Source organism: Lithobates pipiens, unplaced genomic scaffold (genome assembly GCF_037356315.1).
Source record: "Lithobates pipiens isolate NorthernLeopardFrog02 unplaced genomic scaffold, aLitPip1_a1.2 Scaffold_13, whole genome shotgun sequence".
In the NCBI taxonomy this organism is placed as follows: domain Eukaryota; kingdom Metazoa; phylum Chordata; class Amphibia; order Anura; family Ranidae; genus Lithobates; species Lithobates pipiens.
The window spans coordinates 333,606,578-333,628,589 of NW_027507718.1; the positions used below are offsets into that span (position 1 = coordinate 333,606,578).

General features: G+C 41.5%; 1 protein-coding gene across 5 annotated transcripts in view; it reads right to left on the reverse strand.

Annotated features, from left to right (window-relative positions):
- TTC29 (tetratricopeptide repeat domain 29) overlaps positions 1-22,012 on the reverse strand; it is a 449,656-nt gene that overhangs the window by 71,027 nt on the left and 356,617 nt on the right. Inside the window, exon 11 of one of the 5 annotated variants that reach the window (XM_077476998.1) lies at positions 10,749-11,025. The exons of 3 other annotated variants lie outside the window; for them this stretch is intronic. In XM_077476998.1, the coding sequence (XP_077333124.1) occupies positions 10,967-11,025 (59 nt within the window). In that variant the 3' untranslated portion in view covers positions 10,749-10,966. Of the gene's footprint in view, positions 1-10,748; positions 11,026-21,547; positions 21,636-22,012 lie in introns of those variants that run through there. One more of the 5 variants, XM_077476997.1, reaches the window with a different exon arrangement.

Here is a 22,012-nt window from a genome sequence, read left to right on the forward strand (position 1 = left end):
AATGTAATCAAATCACTATCGCTCAATTCTGCAAGTGATTCTAATTTATTATCGCTGTTTTCTAGCTTGTCTAAAACCACTTTTGACGTAAAGGGACACTTTTTGGTTGCTATGGACAATCTCAAGTTTCCAGGCAGAACGAAAAGCATATATAATATAAAACTGCATGCAGGGCACTGGACAAAGCATTAGGGACAAAAGGGATGTGAAATAATGTGATCAGTAATGTAATCTATAAGATTACAGTGTACTGTATGTATTGTGTGTTTTCCACTTTTTAAATTGGCACCGGGCTCCGTCCCCATGTGTCGCAACGCTCTCAGGGAAAGGAGCCTGGTGCTGTGATAGATCGGACGGAGGACACAGCTTGCACACACAGCGGGGAGGAATCTCAGGATCCTGGGGACAAGGTAAATAACTTTGCATGAATTCTGCAATGTGTGGCTCAGGGTTACTTTGGTACTAAACTTTCACCCCAAGCCACACTGGGGAATACCACCAGGGAGGTTAATGGCTGTGTGTTGAGTTATTTTGAGGGTCAGCAAACTGTATAACACTGTTATACAAGCTGTACACTCACTACTTTACATTGTAGCAAAATGTTATGTCTTTAGTGTTGTCACATAAAAAGACATAATAAAATATTTACAAAAATGTGAGGGGTGTACTCACTTTTGTGAGATACTGTAACTATAACAGGTACTAAATAGTATTTAATTTTAATTGATTATTGCAAGGCTATGTTGTGTGTGTGTGTCTAAAGCCCCATACACACTATCAGTTTTTCTGCTTAGTTTTTCCTTCAGGTTTACCCAAGCCATGTAGTAGAAGGGCCTGCCTGATTGCATACAAATTGAAACTCCTAAGGTTTGACCTCATATTACATGGTTTTGGTAAATCTGATGGAAAAACTCAGCAGAAAAACTGATAGTGTGTATGGGGCTTCAGATTCATTTTCGTTTTTTATAGATATTCTAAAACATGGGAACCCCTACTGAGCAATATCCACTGAAGACCAATCCTTATTGGCCTCGTAAAGTGTTACTAAAATCGCAGCGATAAAATCAGTCTGTATATGCAGTAAAACATGGTTGTTATACTCACTGTGGAACCTAAGGAGTTAATCCTCTGAATTGTGTAAAAAGGCTGTTTGTTCTTGTCTTCTCTGATCACCCCCTGCTTTTACTGTCCCCAATCCATCTCCTATTAGATCAGAGCCTTGCGGGCACTCTGCACATGCTCAGTTTGGTGTGTATTGCTAGGGAGTTTTTTTTTTTTTCTTGGGAGGGTGCATAGAAAATTTAATTGTCTATATCCACGCAGGGTCAATCAGCAGTGGGTCAGCGGTCATGCAGCCTCATAGGACAGTCAGAGTGGAATGAAAATTCCTCCTACAAGCTTTCTGAGTGAAGTGACAAGACCGCTATACACTGCTGATGAGAAAAGGTATTTAGCATTTTATAGTTACTAAAATGACTGCATTTCCATGTTTTGTGTACTGCGAGAGACCCAGGGGCGTAACTATAGGGGGTGCAGCAGTCACAACCGCAACTGGGTCCTGTGATGCAGGGGACCCATGCAGCCCCCTCTACATATGGCTGGAAGCAGCATAGGCAGCTAGGGGTACCAGTGCACCATGCACACGGGTGGCTGGAGGTGGAGGGTGACTAGCAGAGCTCCATGCTCGACTATCGCACTGGCTGCTCTTTAGTTGTGCATTCCCCGCATGACCTGTGTCCTCGGCCGGCTCCTCAGAGTACCCCTCTCCTGCTCCATGCATTGCTGCTCAGTCCGATGTCCGTTCTCCCCAGACAGAGTCCCGCCCCCCCTGAGTCTGGTCCACACTGCACTGCATACTTCTCCCGGGTAAACAAACTTTAAGCACACAGATGCAGTGCAGCCCTATGAGAGCTGGCTCCCCGGAGGACACTGCAGGCTTGTGTGCCAGCCCCCCTCCTCCCCCGTCATACACAAATGATGAAAGGTCTTTCTGGGAGATATGCTGATCGCCCGTCCAGCACACTGGATGGAGCCCAGGCCAACATGGATGAGTGCGCGGCCTACAGCTTGGTCATGGTGAGTGAGAGGACCCCATCCCCCACACACCATTACATACCCCCTCCATCTCCCCCTGGTGACAGGGACCCCTTCTCACGTGGGGACAGGGACCCCTTCTCACCTGGGGGCAGTAACTTCATCCGCCCTGGAGAAAAGGACCTCATCTCTTCTGGGGACGGGGACCCCATCCTGCCTAGGGACAGTCCCCCAATGGGGCATCTAAAAATAAAAAATAAAAATAATAAAAAAAAATACTGATACCAGTGGTGGAACTACAGGGCTCACAAAGGTCATACCTGTGACCATGCCCTGGAGTTCCACCGTCGGACTCGGAGGGAAGGGTCCTGGCTGGGGTTCAGGGGGGCCCTTCATGGTTTCTTGCATCAGGGCCCTGAAGGTTCTAGTTATGCCACTGGAGAGACCAGATATAGTGAATGCAGGGTACTGGGTTTAGTAACACTTTTTACATGCACCTGTACACTTGCCACTTGTTCATCTCCATTGGCTGATAAGAAAATTGAAATAAAGGCATCAATGAAAAATAAGAGAGGCAGATTGAATATGTACTTATTTAGATGAACAGAAAAATGTTTTAAATTTAAAGGAATGTCCTGATACAGCTTCTCTCTCCAGCTGTCAGTGCTGTGCCGCTGCATATTTAAACAGCAGTTATATTTCAGTAGAAGGAAATATGTAGGATTGATTAGTAGAATATATAGATATGTTGTACAGCCCCTTTAAGTATTTTGGATTCATGAGCTACACACTGGTATGTCAAATATATTTGAATTTCTTTCTTCTTCATCACAAATTTTGTGTTTATACTGTATTTGGAGAAGGCACAGGTATACTCAAGTTTCTGCAGCTAGCCTTGATGCACTTTTTTGTTATTCTAAATTCCAACATTTACAGTATCTTGAAGAATAAAGACCCCTGAAATAATCTATGTATTAAAGTGAATATCAAAGAATAAGCAAGGCTCCATAACAGCAGGATATTGTGTTTTAAATCTGTATTGGCATCACATAAAACACTCCACCTTATTTTTAAATTCAGTTTTAGTTATCAAAGTGGTACAGTTCTAAGCCACAAAAGAAAGAAAGGTACCTTTTATGTAATGGAATATAACACAATTGTACTATTAATATGGTAGCTATTTATAAAATAAACAGAGAAAAGAAACCAGTACCAAAGTGGAACTATTACCCATAGTAACTTATCAGATTTATTATTTAATTTTGCATTATAAGGCAAAACCCAGCACTGGGGGAATGATGGGCTATACTTTTATCAGATACCGAAGAAAAAATTGGCATAGAGAATGAAAATAAAGTACTATCATTACAACAGCACAATGGCTCAGGCTGTGGGAAACTACTAAATTTTCAGTAAATACACAATTTGTACATTTTATGTTTTTTACCTGATATCAATTTTTATATGAACCTTTCACATTTTATTTGTTTGTTGTTCCCTATTTTGGTTATGGTTTCTTTAAAACATCTGCAAATGTTCTCTCCGATGATCATTTGTATCTTAAAGTAGAACTAGTGCCAAAGCTTTTTTTCTTCATTTTGTATAGAGTAAGGGAGGGTTATAACAGCTATAACACTTATTTTGCCATCCATGTTACATTAGAGAGATCCCTCCTTCCCCCTTGCTTGCCCAAAACAGAATGTGAGTGAAAATTCCTCTTAAGTGAGAGAGTCTCTGGTTGTCACCAAGGTCACCAGAACTAGTGTCACCATTGAAAGATATCCCCACTATTCCTGTTATGTGGGTTTTTCTTTTACTTTCATTTTCGGGGCTAAAGGTAAACAGGACTAAAACTGGATACACACTATACAATTTTCTTTAGATTTCTCAAACCATATAATATGAGGTCAAACGTAAACACTTTCAATTGGTATGCAATCAGACAGGCCCTTGCACTACATAGTTAAATCTAAAGGAAATCGAACAACAAAAGTTGTATAGTGTGTATCCAGCTTAACCACTTCCATACCGGGCCATAGTAATATGAGGCTGGCAGGAACATCTCCTCCCTCCGGGTGGACATCATATGACATCCTCCAGTTCTCGCTGCTCCTGCGGGCCCTACAGAATGTCCACCGTGGATGAGGCATGTCCTTCGGGACCCAGCCCATCCCCGATAAAGGTAAAGAGCCAAAAAAAGTCTCTTTACCACGTGACCAGCTGTGTCCAATCACAGCGAGTCATATGTGTTGTGTATGTAATCACCGCTCGTGAGCACACCCAGGAGCGATCGGGGATGAGGCATGTCCCTCAGACACAGCCCACCCCGATCAGTCATGAAATGGCTCTTTACCACGTGACCGGCGGTGTCCAATCACAGCCAGTCACGTGTCGTGCTCGTAATTGCCGCTCGTGAGTGTGACGATTGGTGGTGAGGCATGCTCCTTGGACACAGCCCACCCTCAATCAGGGTAAAGACCGGCTGTGTCCAATCACAGCCATGTCAACAAATGGCTGTAGTGCCATTTCCGGGTTCTCCTCAGTGTGTGAGGAGACTTGGAAGAAAAATGTATAGTGATGTGCCTGATTGCCCCCAAATAAAGAGGACCCATCACCAGCCCATCAGATGACCTGTCACCAGCCCCAGAGTACCTGTCACAGTCCATCAGAGTACGCGTCACAGCCCATCAGAGTACCTGTCACCAGCCCCAGAATATCTGTCACCAACCCCAGAGTACCTGTCACAGCCCATCAGAGTAACTGTCACAGCCAATCAGACTCCCAGAGTACCTGTCACCAGCATCAGAATACCTGTCACCAGCCTCAGAGTACCAGTCACCAGCATCAGAGTACCTGTCACCAGCATCAGAGTACCTGTCACCAGCCCCAGAGCAAATGCCACCAGCATCAGAGTACCTGCATCCAGCCCCAGCGTACCTGTCACCAGCATCAGAGTACCTGTCACCAGCCCCAGAGTACCTGTCACCTGCATCAGAGTACCTGTCACCAGCCCCAGAGTACATGTCACCAGCATCAGAGCACCTGACTTTACAGTGATATGATAAAGAGTTCACCTGCCCATCAGATGAACTGTCACCAGCCCCAGAGTACCTGTCACAGTCCATCAGAGTACTTGTCACAGCCCATCAGAATAACTGTCAAACTCATCAGAGTACATGTCACCAGCATCAGAGTACCTGTCACCAGCCCCAGAGTACCTGTCACCAGCATCAGTGTACCTGTCATCAGCCCCAGAGTACCTGCCACCAGCATCAGAGTACCTGTCACCAGCATCAGAGTATCTGTCACCAGCCCCAGAGTACCTGTCACCAGCCCCAGAGTACCTGTCACCTGCATCAGAGTACCTGTCACCAGCCCCAGAGTACCCATCACCAGCCCCAGAGTACCTGTCACCAACCCCAAGAGCACCCATCACCAGCCCCAGAGTACATGTCCCCAGCATCAGAGCACCTGACATCAGCATCAGAGTACCTTTCACCAGCCCCAGAGTACCTGTCACTAGCATCAGAGTACCTGTCTCCAGCATCAGAGTACCTGTCACCAACCCCAAGAGCACCTGTCACCAGCTCCAGAGTACCTGTCACCGGCATCAGAGTATCTGTCACCAGCCCCAGAGTACCTTTCACCAGCCCCAGAGTACCTGTCACTAGCATCAGAGTACCTGACACCAGCCCATCAGAGCACCTATCACCAGCCCATCAGAGTAGCCGAGTACTTATTATCAGCCCATCAGAATACCCGACCTGTCACCAGCCCATACCTCATAGAATATAGATTGGGTGTGTTTGCTTTTCAAAATGTGGTATCGCCATACTCAGGACAAGTAGCAGAATAGATTTTGGGGTGTAATTTTTGCTATGTACATGCTATGTGTTAGAAAAATCCTATAAATTGACAACTTTGTGTAAGAAAAAATTGGTTTTCATTTTCTTTCCACATTTTCCAAAAATGTGTGGAAAAAATGACATGTTCAAAAGACTCATTATGCCTCAAATACTTTGGTGCATTTTCATTCCTAAATGGGGTAATTTTGTGGGTAATTCCACAGTCCTGGTACTCCAGGACCTTCAAAGTGTGATAGGTAGGAATTCAATTATATGTGTAATTAATGCTTCTAGAGTTCCTGATGGTGCTCCCTGCATGCTGGGTCTCTGTATTTGGCCAGGCTGTGAAAAAGTCTCACATATGTAGTATCACCATGTAAAAAAAAAATGTATTACCCCTTGTACACACGGTCAGACATTCCGACAACAAAATCCATCGGATTTTGTCCGAGGGATTTTGTCTGAAACTTGTATCGCATACACACGGTCGGACAAAGTTGTCGGAAAATCAGATCGTACGTAATGTGATAACGTTATTTCGTTACGACGGGACTACGTTCAGGCTAGTAGCCAATAGCTTTGGTGTAGGAATTTGATCTGAGCATGCGTGGCACTTTGTCCGATCGGAATTCTCTACACACAATCGGACAAAGTCCGATCGGATCATGTTGTCGGAAAGTTTTACAGCCCAGCTCTATCGATATTCCGATGGAAACAGTCCGATGAAGCCCACACACAGTCGGATTATGCGACAACACGGTCCGATCGGACATTTTCCGTCAGAATGTCCGACCGTGTGTACAAGGGCTTAGACATCTGCGATTATTGTCTTTACGAAATGAAATTCAGACAAAATTGTCATTATTCATAGATTCAGATGTATCCAAATCTCCAAATCACAATAGTAACACACTTTAATGAATCTGAAATAAATTATAGAGAAACAACAAATTAATTCATATTCATTCTTTTCATTAAGATTTTTGAAACATTTAAAATAACGTAACGACATAACAAATGATCCGAATTGATTCGGATCCATTTTGTTTTTATTTTGCATTAACATTTTTCAATAGTATAAAAAAAGAAATACATATGAAATAGAAGCATATGCAATAAATTCATTGAGGTATAAACGTGAAATAAGATGAGTCCTACTTATTATGTTTGGGCTGGATAGAGGTGGATCCATCAGAATCTCTGTATCATAACATAACAAATTAATCCAAAATGTATTTTGTTACATTTGTTATGTAATGATTCAGAGATTCCATCCAACCCAGAGTGCATAAGAATTCTACCGAAATAAAAGATTAACGTGTTCAAATGAATATAGCCAATCTTCCAAAATAACGCCCAAAATACAAATAGTTTCAGAATGAATATATGAGACGGATCCAAATATATGAAACAATTTCGAATATACAGATTGAATTCCGAAAATGACTAAGTTAACAAATTAACCACTTTGCACCGGGTGGACGTCCTGGGACGGCCTCGACTTTCCGGGGGTTATATCTGAATTTTTTTTTAAAGTGTCAAACTAAAAAAATAAAAGTAAAATGAATAATAAAAAAATAAATAAAGCACCCCTGTCCCCGTGAGCTTGTACGCAGAAGCGAACGCATACGTAAGTCCCGCTCACTTATGAAAACGGTGTGCCAACCACACATGTGAGGTATCGCCGCGAGCGATAGAGTGAGAGAAATAATTCTGGCCCTAGACCTCCTCTGTAACACAAAACATGTAACCAGTAAAACTTTTTAAAGCGTCGCCTATGGGGATTTTTAAATACCAAAGTTTGGCACCAAAAAATTGGGCTAACTTTACTGTTTTTTTTTTTTAAAGCATGAAACTGTTTTTTTCTGAAAAAAAGTGTTAGAAAAATTGCTGTGCAAATACCGTGCGAGATAAAAAGTTGCAACAACCGCCATTGTATTCTCTAGGGTTTTTGCTAAAAAAATATATAATGTTTGGGAGTTCTATGTAATTTTCTAGCAAAAAAATGATGAATTTTACATGTTGGAGAAAAATGTCAGAATTGGCCTGGGAGCGAAGTGGTTAATCTGAAACAAAACAATTTCGTGCACATCTCTAAAAGGTATAATATATACAGCTACATTTTATAAAAACATTTGTCAGTGGACATACTGAAATAAATAAGTGGTAAAAAAGTTAATTATATGTGGCGTCACAGTTCTATGTATAAAATGTTGGCATGATAAAAAATGTACTGTATTTGCTAAATATCTGTACTACTCTCATCTTTTGATCACTTTTATGTAAAAGTGAAAAACAAAATTAACCGCAAAGTCATCCAAATGCTGATCAAATGAAGAAAAAAACTTCCTCTGAACTTAAGTCTGTTAAGAACCTGACACTTTTGGGAATGTCAGTCTCCTGGTTAAGACCAGGAGATTGACAATACCAGAAGTGTTGGAGTTCAAAGGAATATTTCTATTCAACAGAGCGCCAATCAGTAGCATAGGCAGAAGAGCAGTATTTATCTTTCTTTTGCAGGGGCAGATCTGTGGCAATTTTTTTTATCAGATGGTGTCCCCTCAATTTTAATCTTGCCTGATTTTTAAAAAGCATGTCTATCCAGACTATGGACATTTATGTATTTACTCGTTCTTTACAAGCTGTAAATGAGCTTTAAAAACAGACCATCCCTGGTCTCTTTATCAGCTTGTACCGTAAAGTAATTTATTCACAAAGATCTTCAAAGACCATAACAGAGACTAAAGTCCAATTTCTGTGGATTTCAAACAGCTCTGTTGTAAGAAAAAGTAATCGGAAAAAGCTCAGTTCAGTTGTGAATTTTGAAAATTAATTTTTTACAGAATGTATATAACTACAGAAGTAAATGAGGACTTGTTCTACAGTAAACAAATTTTGCTGCTTATTCAGAAAATGTAAATACTTTAGTGTGCATAGTCTGGGCATATAGGCTCACTTTAAGTAAACAAACTGTCAGACAAAGCTAACAGCATGAGTTTACATGCGCCTGCTTGAGTTCTGTAGAAGCCTGAAAATCTAGGTTTTCTATCCCACCCCTTGTTACCTCCTGCACCTCACTATTAGTCTGTAAGCCCCTAGTCACATGACTTTAGTAATACATCAGGAGCTGCACACATGCACATTTCATGCTCATTGTAGTGATTTGTGCGTAGGGTAGCCCATTCAATTTAAAAGGCTGCCCTACAGATGACAAACACGGAAAAAAACGTTTTTTGCACCTTTTGTGCTTTGCTCACTTTTTAATTGTGCTTTTCTCTGCATTTGTTGCATGATTGTGTGTGCGCAAAACAGGCTTCTTGCTTGGCATGTTTGGGGTGCCACTAACATTGATGACACCACAAGTGCGACATGTGTTTTTCACACATATAATGAAGGTGCAGACATGCAATTTGTGGGGCTTGACATCTAGCGTGAATGCGGACTGCCCTGAGCCCTGAGGTGTGGATAAAGGAACAGGCAGTGCCCAGGCTTGACTTTTTATGCTAAACCCAAGATGTGCAACAGAGTAGCCTAATTTTCTGGCATCCTCGAGCATATGTATATCCAAAGATTGTAGTTGAATACTTTTTATAACTATTGACTGCATCTGTTCCTTTTTGTTAGGGAAGAAGACTAAAATGCTGACTTCCTAAATCAAATTAGCACAAAATAATCTCTTGGGTTTTAGGGCTCTCAAGGAACTTTATGAAGAATCTACATCAAATTATTATTCTAATAGTGTCTGTATGTGTAATGTATGTGTTAGTAATGTAGACTATGAGCCCCTTGGCCTATTTGCTGTTTTTGATGTATGGTTCATTGGTATGTCTTTGTTTTGTTGTGTGTTCTTGGATTTGTGATTGTAGTTTAATGTTTCCCCTTCATCTGTGCATGCAGTGGTGCCTGTTTTTTGTGGACTTCCTACTAGCATTCTTGGTCCATCCATGTGGCATCCTGTACATTCACATGAGTTGGTTTGGGTAAAGTCTAGGTTGTGCTACAGTATGCAGACATTGCCCATGCATTTCAGCTTGAAATGTGGTGCATTTGGCAATAACCTACCCTGAGACTGGCAGGGATGGGGTGGAGGTAGGGAGGGAAAGGAGGAAAGAACAGAGGGTGGAGTCTCTAGAGAAGAGCTTTACCTCCCATCCTTGTGAACAATTTTATTTCTGATTTGAGGGTTCCTCTGTTTTTGGTCCTTTCTGCAGACCCATGTAGATATAATTTGTAGTTATATAATCTGAAAATAATTGAACTATAATGTCTTAATACAAAGATATTTATTATATTATATGTTTGAACACTTATGGGTGCTATATGTTACAGATACAGTATATACTGAATCTGGTAGCCATCAAAAAGTGGGGCATTTTCTACATATGGCTATAATAAATACCAGCAGAGCTTAGGGTCTTAAAAAAGCAGATCTGTTCAGCGAAACATGTAGACCTTTATATTGTATTAATTAGTACAATACATAAAACGATGAGGGCTTTAAAATATGGCAGTCTCTATTTTTAATTCTGATAGGTACAGTATAGGCATATTTCTTTATTTTAAATGCTAGGAGGGTTTTCTCCTGAAATGCTGTAATGGATTTGTTTAGAAAATTTTTTATGAGTATATTACATGTTGCAAAACTTGTCTTTACTATGTAGTTTGTGCCAAATAAAAAGTCACAATTTTCCTTTCTTTTTCCATGTTCAGGAATCTAAAGTAATCTGCTGGAACATATTTAACCAGTTGAGCTAGTTTTAGGCAGGGTTTCAGATTTGACTACATAGTGGCAGCTGAAAATAAAGGAAAAAGTTGATGGACTTTAAAGGTAGCCACTAGGTCCCAAGTTGAAAAAAGTGCTCACAAATGTAAAGGTGTAAAAAACTCACATTTTATTAGGACAAATATAAAACATCACAAATCATTTAAACATTGTGGAGTGTGTGCTAATGGTATCACTCCCATATATAAAGGAAAACACAAACACATAATACAGGGAAACCTTGCTAACAGGCCCAAAGATCAAATACTAGTCCAGTGTAAAAATATATATAACGGTCTTCCATATGTAGGGGCCAATTGCAGAGTCACTGTATCAACATCAATGGATCACTGTGCGTTTCTTCAACAGCTTCTTCAGGGTATCCTATTGGCAGTGGGAGATATACTAAAATTAGCACCTAATTACTGATATTTATATACATACATCATATTTCACATATAAAAATACAGTTTATACTGAGCACTAAATATATTTAAGAATGGCATATCTGATGTTTGTAACTGGGTATGGTACATACCACGGTCAAAACAGGAGGCATGGGGTACTTATTACATAACGTAGGAGGGGAGAGTTGGGGACGTGCAGCCAGCCGAAAAGGGGCGGGGTGTGATGCAGCCAAATAACAGGAGCCCAACCAGGGCCAAACCTATACAAATGAATTAAAAAAGTCTTCTAAGTCCATTACCTTATCTCACAATGGGAAATAATTCCGTGCAAGATACAAGGGTCACTGCAGCCGCTAATATTTAAACTTTTTTTGAGATTTTAATGTATACATATACAAGATTTCAAGTGCAGAAGTTCACTTGAAATTATGAGTCCTGCAATAAATCCTCAAAGTTACATTGTAGAGAGCTGGTCACAGTACAGATCAAATCACCAAGGTTGAGAGTTCAGGATACACCAGTTCCCTATAAAATTAATGCATATATAGATGTACAAGTCCCAATGTGTATATGTAAAATCAAAGGGCGATGGGGAGGAAAGTGATTAGGGGGTGGCAGCCATGAAAAAACTATCCAAAGCATGATCACCTTCCACAGTGTCCCATCGTACTAACTTGGTGAATAGGGCTCTATGGTTTGGCTGCTGCTGACCCCAGTCACGAGCGGTCCTTGTAGGAGGAGAAAAACCATCCACACGGACTGTATTGTCTACTCCCTTCCCATTTATATGTGTGAAAGGGAGAAGGTGGCTGCCCTGAGTCAAGGTCCTCCTTGTGCCTGTCACACAACCTTCCATGCAGCTTATGGCGTGGCGGGTACATTTTCGGGCCTGCACGGCAGGAAATCTATACTGTGCCTGTTCCGAAAATGGCGGGGCAGGACCAGGAACATGTCCCCCACTCAGCTTCTGGGAGGGTCGGCTGGGAACCCAGAAGAGCATCCCCTAAAAAACAAGGGGGAAGGTGTCAAAGGACAGAATTGGCAAGGATCGCAGTTTATTCAGGATCCACACACAATCAGCATGCCGACCACTTCTATGGACAATGACATGCTACACATAGCGAAATGACATTGCTCGATAGTTCTAAAATACATAATCTGGAGCCCCTACAGGGCACCCATCATCGGCACAGCGGATCCAGACTGCAATCCTCGTACCCTAGGCTGTATGTATATATATATATATATATATATATATATACATATATATATATATATATATATATATATATATATATATATATATATATATATATACCGTATATACTCGAGTATAGGCCGACCCGAGTATAAGCCGAGGCCCCCAATTTACCCCCAAAAAACTGGGAAACCTATTGACTCGTGTATAAGCCGAGGGTGAGATATGCCTGTCCATCCCTGTGTGTGTGTCCATCCATCCCTGTGTGTGTGTGTGTCCATCCATCCCTGTGTGTGTCCATCCATCCATCCATCCCTGTGTGTGTGTGTGTCCATCCATCCATCCATCCATCCCTGTGTGTGTGTGTGTCCATCCATCCATCCATCCCTGTGTGTGTGTGTGTGTCCATCCATCCATCCATCCCTGTGTGTGTGTCCATCCATCCATCCCTGTGTGTGTGTGTGTGTGTGTGTGTGTGTGTGTGTGTGTGTGTGTGTGTGTGTGTGTGTGTGTGTGGCCTTGTGTGTCCAGCCTACCTGTGTCCCCAGCCTCCGTCCGGTCCCGTCCCGTCCCGAGCCGAGCCGAGCCTCCGTCCGGTCCCGTCCCGTCCCGAGACTCCGTCCGGTCCCGTGCGGTCCCGTCCCGTCCCGAGCCGAGCCGAGCCTCCGTCCGGTCCCGTCCCAGGATCACCGCTCTTCGTCGGCGCCCATTCCCCTGTTCAAATGCCGCGCCTCCCTGTCTGTGATAGGCGGAACACAATTTCCCAGCAGTCTGTGTTCCGCCTATCACGGCCATCCTTTCATCCTCGTCCGTAGTACGAGGATGATACGATGTCCGTGATAGGCGGAACACAGGCTGCTGGGAAATTCAGTGTTCCGCCTATCACAGGCGAAGGCGGAGCCGGAGGCGCGGCTTTTGAATGATAGAATGGCCGCTGTCTGTCTGCTCGACACGCTGATCGAGCGGGCAGACAGCGATGACTCGAGTATAAGCCGAGGGGGGCACTTTCAGCCTCAAAAAAGAGGCTGAAAATCTCGGCTTATACTCGAGTATATACGGTATATATATATATATATGAATGCTTATCCAATCAGCCGGGGCACGTCAGCCCATCACATACTCCATGCCAGAATAGATAGCATCCTCCATGTCACCAATGTTTGGCGTGGATTACCTCAGAACTCAACAAATAATCAAAAATATATACAAAAGTACTTACAAATCAATCATTGCCAACAATTAAATACATTTTTCCATAAAGCAGATAAAACTTAGAATAAACCAAATAAGAGTACTATAATTGTGAAAACAGGCTATCAAGAGGAGAGATGGTAAATGAATGAATGTTTAAAAAAAAAAACACATTATTATTATTATCAAAATCCTCAAAAAGTCCCGGCAGTGGAGTGACCACGAGGAGTCATGAGGGGTAACCACAAGGAATGAAGAGAGAGGAACAAGTGAAGATAAACAATTTAATACATAGGTAGACAACCAACCACTCACAAGTTTCCATTTACTGAATGGACCTCAATATCTCACAGAAATTTGTACATAGTGGCAGCTATTTCTAAAACTCACTCCGGCAAACCACAAGCTTCTGTGCTGTACAAAAAATTATAAACACGATTTTGCTAAATATTAGCACTGTAAATAGTAAGAGATGTGCTGGGGTATATAAATCTATCATAATATACAATACACTTTAAATGTACTTTGGAAAACAGCTCAGCTCAGCTTTCTCAGCAGAGTGAGCTGAGAAAGTTGGTTTCAGCCTGGATGAGTGTTATCAACATTTTCAGTATTGTTTTAAACGGAACTTGTCCTGAAAAAATGAGGCAACCATTGTTGATTCCTTCTCAAAATGTTAGCTACCTTTGCTATCATGTGGACCATGGCTGGATTACCATAGGGTCTATTGGAGCTGCAGCTCCAGGCCCCTACCTTGAGATAAGCCCAGCCCAGTGAGTCACTAAGGCTGCCCAGCCCTGCTCTGTGTGCAGTGTACACATGATTATATGTAACTCGCGGGCAACATTGATATGTAAATCGCGGCGGCATACATGTAAATCGCGGGCGCATTCAAAGATATGTCAAACTGCCCTGAGCCCTGGTCCACCATCACCTCTGCTGAATGCTGTCAACATTGGGGATAAAAATAAGCCCTGCCAGTGGACTCTTATATTCAATACTCACTAATCTGCAATAAGTAAGGACATCTAGCTTGTCTTTAATTTTTTTCTTCTACAAGATTGTTCAGTGTCAGTGACTCCATAAGTATTGAAGGCAGAGGTTCAGCATAACAGTCGAACATTTAGAAAGAGGTCAGCACGGGCAGCAGCTGTATTAATGTTGTGTTATTTTTAACCAGTCTGTGTACAGCAATCTATAACAAGTAATTTAAAGTGAGGGTTTACTGATGATTAAACATGTTAATGCAAACCAGTTTGCGAATGGCTCACTGTCCACTGTTTTTTATTTAAAATATATTTTAAATGTCAGTGACACTTCGGTATCAGTTTTGAAGTAGCTGCAATACAGAGAAGTTCAGGTGGCAGAACTCTTTGTCACAGGTTTTTATAAAGCTGTTTTAGATTTGCAATGTGGCAAACTAGCTCTTTACAATTTCAAAAATACATAAACAGGATAAAAGAGTACAGTAGTCTTCCACTTAGCTTGTGGTTTAGAAAGTTATAAAAAAAATTAGACCTTTTGTACTAGATATCAGATTATTATTATGTTAGTCTGGTCATTGTGTTCATTAATGTTATAAATGCTATTTTAGTTCACTCTTGTTGTTGCCTTTCCTTTAACTGTGTTAGCAGATTAAGTGAATATTTCTTTAATGCTCTAATACTAGATTGATGGGGAAATTCTATTAGTGCAGTGTTGCATCCTGCTTGCTTAAGAATTCCTGAACATGGTACCTATTTTAACCTAAGGGCTGTTGACTTTCCATTTCTCTGCTAGCCCCAGGCACTTTACTGCACATATTACCCTAATCCTGATAGACCTTTCTGTTCAGGATTAAACTATGGTTAGCCTTACTAGACATGCATTCTCCAGAATATTACACGGCAGGAGAGCCAGTCTTCATTTTAGATGAATTTGACCCACTCTAAAGAAGTTTAGATCTGACATTTAGTTCTTGAGTTCAGTGTTGAAATTTGTCATTAATAAAATTTGTCAAACATAGCCAAAAGAGTGAAAAGTATGTAAATCATTTACACAAGCTAGAAAAAGACCAAATAGAGCTATACAGGGGTTAACAGGTTTGGGCCTCTTCCCATATGCATTCCCTGTCCACATATCCAAGTAAAAAAAAAAATAACATTATGGGCTATCATGTATGTAAGACCCGAAAACCTATATATTTTTTGAAAAAAAGAGGACCTATAGAACAAAGGTATCAGTCCAAATTTTGTAAGTTGCACAATATTTTTGTTTGTGTTTATGAGAATATTTATATTTTCAGTTGAAAACACTTTCTTTTTATTATGCACAAACACAACATAATCTTGAAAATTTTCAATAAATATACAATATAAAACATTTAGAATATATGAAATGAAATAAAAATACAGTGCCTTGAAAAAGTATTCATATTCCTTGAAATTTTCCACATTTTACAACCAAAAACGTATATGTATTTTATTGGGATTTTATGTGTTAGACCAACACAAAGTGGCATATTATTGTGAAGTGGAAGAAAAATTATAAATGGCTTTCAATTTTTTTTTTACAAATAAATATCTGAAAAGTGTGGCGTGCATTTGTATTTAGCCCCCTTTACTTGGATACTCCTAACTAAAATGTAGTGGAACCAATTGCCTTCAGAAGCCACCTTATTAGTAAATAGAGTCCACCTGTGTGTAATCTCAGTATAAATACAGTTAATTTGTGAAGCCCTCAGAGGTTTATTAGAGAACCTTAGTGAACAAACAGCATCATGAATCCTAAGGAACACACTAGACAGGTCAGGGATAAAGCTTCGGAGAAGTGTAAAGCAGGGTTAGGTTATAAAAAAATATCCCAAACTTTGAACATCTCATGGAGCACTGTTCAACCCATCATCTGAAAATGGAAAGAGTCAGTTCAATTTTGGTCTCATATGACCAGAGCACCTTCTTCCACGTGTTTGCTGTGTCCCCCACATGGCTTCTCGCAAGCTGCAAACTTGACTTTTTATTGCTTTCTTTCAACAATAGCTTTCTTCTTGCCACTCTTCCATAAAGGCCAGATTTGGAAAATGGAAAGAGTATGACACAACTGCAAGCCTACCAAGACAAGACATGGCTGTCCACCTAAACTAACAGGCTGGGCAAGGAGAGCATTAATCAGAGAAGCAGCCAAGAAGCCCATGGTAACGCTGAAGGAGCTGCAGAGATCCACAGCTCAGGTGGGAGAATCTGTCCACAGAACAACTATTAGTCGTACACTCCACAAATCTGGCCTTTATGGAAGAGTGGCAAGAAGAAAGCTATTGTTGAAAGAAAGCAATAAAAAGTCAAGTTTGCAGCTTGCGAGAAGCCATGTGGGGGACACAGCAAACACGTGGAAGAAGGTGCTCTGGTCATATGAGACCAAAATTGAACTTTTTGGCATAAAAGCAAAATGCTATGTGTGGCAGAAAACTAACACTGCCCATCACCCCGAAAACACCATCCCCACACCGTGAAACATGGTGGTGGCAGCATCGTGTTGTAGGGATGCTTTTCTTCAGTAGGGGCAGGGAAGCTGGTTAGAGTTGATGGGAACAGGGATGGAGCCAAATACAGGGCAATCTTAGAAGAAAACTTGTTAGAGTCTGCAAAAGACTTGAGGCTGGGACGGAGGTTCACCTTCCAGCAGGACACTAAACATCCAGCCAGAGCTACAATGGAATGGTTTAGATCAAAGCATATTCATGTATTAGAATGGCCCAGTCAAAGTTCAGACCTAAATCCAATTGAGAATCTGTGGCAAGACTTAAAAATTGCTGTTCACAGCATTGGATCGATGCTGCATCCACCTAGGGGAGTATGCATTTTTTTTAATACCAAATTTCTCTTTTGTGACCATGTAAGAGTATGTGGATATCATCGTTTAGACCCCTAATGCTTCTAGCTTATGCAGATTAAGGACAGAAAATGGTCATCACCTGGCTAATGCAGCCAGGATACTGAAGTGCTACCGAGCACTCACACTAAGCAGAGGCAATCTGGTTGAAACCAGGCTTGTAATAGCAGTGTCTGCTCAAAAAGGGATGGAAGAAAGTCACTTAATGTAAACCTTTCCTCTACTCTATAAGATGAGTAGTGCCTAAGTGCATCATAGGAAGCCTGTTATCATCTCTCATGCACAGAAAAGCATTGTCTAATCTCTTGACTTGGTAAAAAGCTCACTTTAAGGCTGCATTCACACCTGAGCATTTCAAAGCTGCATGTTTTTTACTGTGCTTTTGTTCAGGTCACCAATGTAAAAGGCAGAAAAACGCCTGTAATCTGCCTCAAAGAAGCTCGTGTTCTTTTTTGAGCTTAGGGCGTTTTGCTTTAGGTGACAAAATGCTCAGATGCGAACAAGTGCCATAGAAATGAATGGGATTTTGCTTGTTGGGCATTTTTTAGGTGTTTTTTTGGGCGTTTTATGAGCTGAAAAACACTCAGGTGTGAACACAGCCTAAAATGATTGTAAATCTTCCAAATTCTTTTTTTTAATAAAAATAATAAACGTCATACTTACCTGCTCTGTGCAATCGTTTTGCACAGAGCAGCCGCAATCCTCTTCTTCTAGGAACCCTTGCCAGCACTCCATGCTCCTCCTCTTCGGCGAGTGCCCACCATAGAGAAGCGCTCACTCATCTGCCCAGTAAGGAGGGAGAAACGCTAGAGAACCATTGCTCTCGTGTGCAGCACTGGATCAAGACTGGGATAAAGGAACTATAAATGGAGGCTGGGGGATCCTCTGGCATAAAAAGATTTTTTTACCTTAATGCATAGAATGCATTAAAGTGGTTGTAACCCTAAAAAACAAAGAACAAAGCTCCTGTTCCTAAAGGCATGATCTATAGCACAGTGCTTGTGCTGTGTAATTTGTTCCTTCCTATTGTGTAATATACCTGGTTGATCCTGCCTGGTCCGGTGTCCCCCTGTCTGTGCTGACCACTGTAATCATGGCTACTGAGCCATGATTACTGTGGTCAGGTTAGGTGCCTCCATCAGACCGCTGCTCCGCTGTGAGTCTCTCCCCTCTCCCTGCCTGTCAGCGTGAGAGTGACTCTCCTCCCCGCCTCTCCCACTGCTATTCAGCTGCAATACGCAACAAATATACTTGTATTCCCTCCTGATTATACTGCCATTCACTAAAGTTTATGTGTGAATATGTGCTTGATGCCTGCCAACCCAGTGGGCGTCCTGTTTTGGCTACCCGCCATGAAGCACCCCATCTCATTAACCATGGGGGGAGTGTTCCCCCTGTGATTGGGGGCTTGTGTGGCCCGACTTCCTGCCAACAGTACATGGATATCCCGTAAGTACCAACTGGGACTTTGATTCCTGCTCACAGTTTTATATGTGTGTGGATGCATTGGATCAATTTGAAATTTATCTATGTCTTTGGAGACATACAATACACGTATGCTCCTGATGAGCGACAAGAAGTCGCAAAATGCATAGATCCAACAGATAACGTGTTCCAATTATGTGTCCCAACAGCATTTTTCATATTGCATCAACTGTTTTCTGATTGTGTACTGTATATTTTTTGTCATTTTCTCTTCATGTTTATTCATCGTATGGACTATACATCTATACATTGTTTTTATCTTATAGCTGTTAAATTTTAATTTTAGATATTTTTCTGTTGTTCCCCATTATTTATTGGATTAACTCAACTAATCAAGCTGGTATTTAATTTATGTTTATGTTTATGAATTTTTCTGAAGAATAGAAAATAGCTAATTATGAATCAATTATGTGAATATAAGATATATAGTGTAAGAGAAATATGTCCACTACTAAAATAATCAGACCCTTATCCCGCACATACTTCATTTAAAGTCCCGTCCTTTTCTGCTCTCTTTTTTAATATAGTTTATATATAGTTGTATTTTTTAAATGAAAAGGCTAAATACCATTTTCCACCCTGCTGTTTTGTGGTCACATGATCCCCCTGTGCTGGCCGGCTGACATTACAGGGCAATATCGGCTTCTCCCACTTCCCTCCATAGATCAGGGAAGACGAGCGGAGGGGGATCATGTGACTGCACAGCTGCGGTGTGAGAAAAGGTATTTAGCCTTTTCATTTTAAAGAAACATATACACTATAGTTAATGGCAGCATAATCCGTAGGGGATACATGTAAAGTGACTTTTACAACCTCTTCAAAAAAAAAAAAAAAAAAAAACCTTAAGGCTTTACTACAACATTAAGGGAGCTTAAAAAAGAAGACAGCTCAAATGAATATCACCCTTGTGGTGATGATCTGTAGTTGTCCAAATTCAGTGAAGAGGCGGGGGAAATAGCACAGTGTTTCAGACTCTGAAAAATGTTGCCCATTTATGCAGCAGTATATCACACTGTAGCTGTGAATGAATAACAGCACGCACATTACTATTCTCTATCAGGTAAAACAGTTCCTATAATGTGCATCAACGCTGTATTAAGCTGTTTCTCTGGAACTGCCATTAAAATGAATAAATATTAAAAAAAAGTTTTATACAGTATTTAATATTGCTGGATTTATTGCATTGTAGATCTCAGTATATAAAGTTCATTGCATAGTGTTTCTAGAAGAGACCAATCGCAAAGACACACTGACAAAACCATTAATTGCTTGCTCTTTCTACATTCATACCCAAGTGCCGCTTACGCCATTGTGTATTGAAATGTTGAAGTATATATCACTTCTGAGATACTCTTGCAATTAGTTGCCTGGGTGGACTCTAGAACAGGGCTGTCATCTGAATTAATGGCTTGTTGCCCAGTGGTTAAACACTGAGCATGATTTGCAAGAAGATATAAAACGGGGGCCTAAGGTATTATTTATCAAGGCTATCCTTTTTTTTTACACAGAAAGGGAGCTTTTTCATTGGCAAAAACAAACAGTTTTTAGATGTAATACTGTTTATCAGCACTAGCAAATAAAGTATTATACTATTTCCTTCATGTCCAAATTAAAATTATTTGCGTTATGCAATAACAGTGCAGTGTTTCAAAGGAATCTGACAGAAAAGCCTTTGTGTCCATTACTGGCATATTTCTGAAGATGATAGCTACCTATCTTGATGGTTCTCTGGTTTCACTACTTAGTCACCAATCTGGTACCTGTCTGCAAGTCGGAAGTTATGACTTCACTGGCTTGCTCTAGGTTTCATTGCATGGGAACTCTGTGTAGCAGCTAGGTGCTAGTAGAAAGGCACATTAGTTGTTTTGGGCTCTAATGTAGCCAGTGGAGCTTTTGCCTACTCTGGGTTCTGCAGCTGCAGGCTTGCCTGTCTCCCCCTGTCTTACCAGACATCACTGGAACATAGTGGATGGAGGTGGTAGAGCCTGAGCTGGCCCTGTATGCAGCCTCAGCCAATCCCTGGTCAAGAAAGTGACCAGCAGGGGGCTGACAGAGATTTATAGGGGCTGGAGCAGAGAGTGGCAGGGTCCTTTGCCTGCTGGATTTTAACCAAGACTGGAAGTGCTGTTAAACCTTCCAAGGATTAGAAGACACTTTATTAAGTCCTGGATGATTCTAGCTCACCAGTGAGCTGGAGGATTCCCCCAAAGTCAAATGAACACCTAAGGCAACATCCAAAGAGGATCTTCTGGGGACACTTTGTGCCGGTGTCAGCTGAAGCTGGAGCAAGGCCTTCAGCCTGGATTACAGTAAGTAAGCCTTAGAGAATTCTCGGGGGAGAGACTGTTGCCTTGGACTTTTTGCTGGGACTGTTCCAGACCTGCTGCCAGGGCTGCACCCATAGGGGAATACCCCTGTGTTGAGCCATTGCTACCTTTTGTACAGAAAACTATGCTCTCTGGGGTCTCTCCCTCTTCATTGGCTGAGACAGCCGTGGGAGCCATTGGCTCTTACTGCTGTCAGTCACAGCCAGTTAGCCAATGAGAAAAGAGAGGGGGCAGGGCCAAGCCAAGGCTCTGTGTCTGAATGGACACACAGAGCGGCAGCTCAGGAGCAAGCCTGCTTGGGTGCCCCTACAGCAAGTGGTTTGCTCTGGGGGCATCTGGCAGGAGGGAGGGGCCAGGAGCACCAAAGTGGGACCACTGCACAGAGCAGGTAAGAATGATATTTGTTGTTTAAAAAAAAAAACTTGCCTTTAATAGCACTTTAACTGTTTCAATGAGTGTCCTCATTCAGGTTGTTTTGTTCTGGGCATCCCAAAGCTCTTCCCAATCCCCATCCCAGGTCTACAAATCAAATAAAAACAACAAAAAAATAACACTAGCCACCTGATTACTGAGTGAGAACTAATGCACCTGTCTGAAAACACCCTGTGCCTGTCTGCTTGCTCCATTAGGGGGTCACAACCTGGGTTAACAAAGGGACCAACAAGGGGGGGGGGGGTCTGTGTCTGAGAATTCTATCAGGGCATGTGAAGTGAATAAACCAAGTAGATCATGTATGGAACTAATGGGCAGTCTGACAAAACATTTCAATAGATGCTATTCAGCATAGACATATGTACCCCTATATAAAAATGTACATCAGGAAGAAGGATAGGGACCTCCTGCAACTGAGGATTAGCATTAGTTACAGTTAGGAGAGTGAGAGACAGACTGTTGCT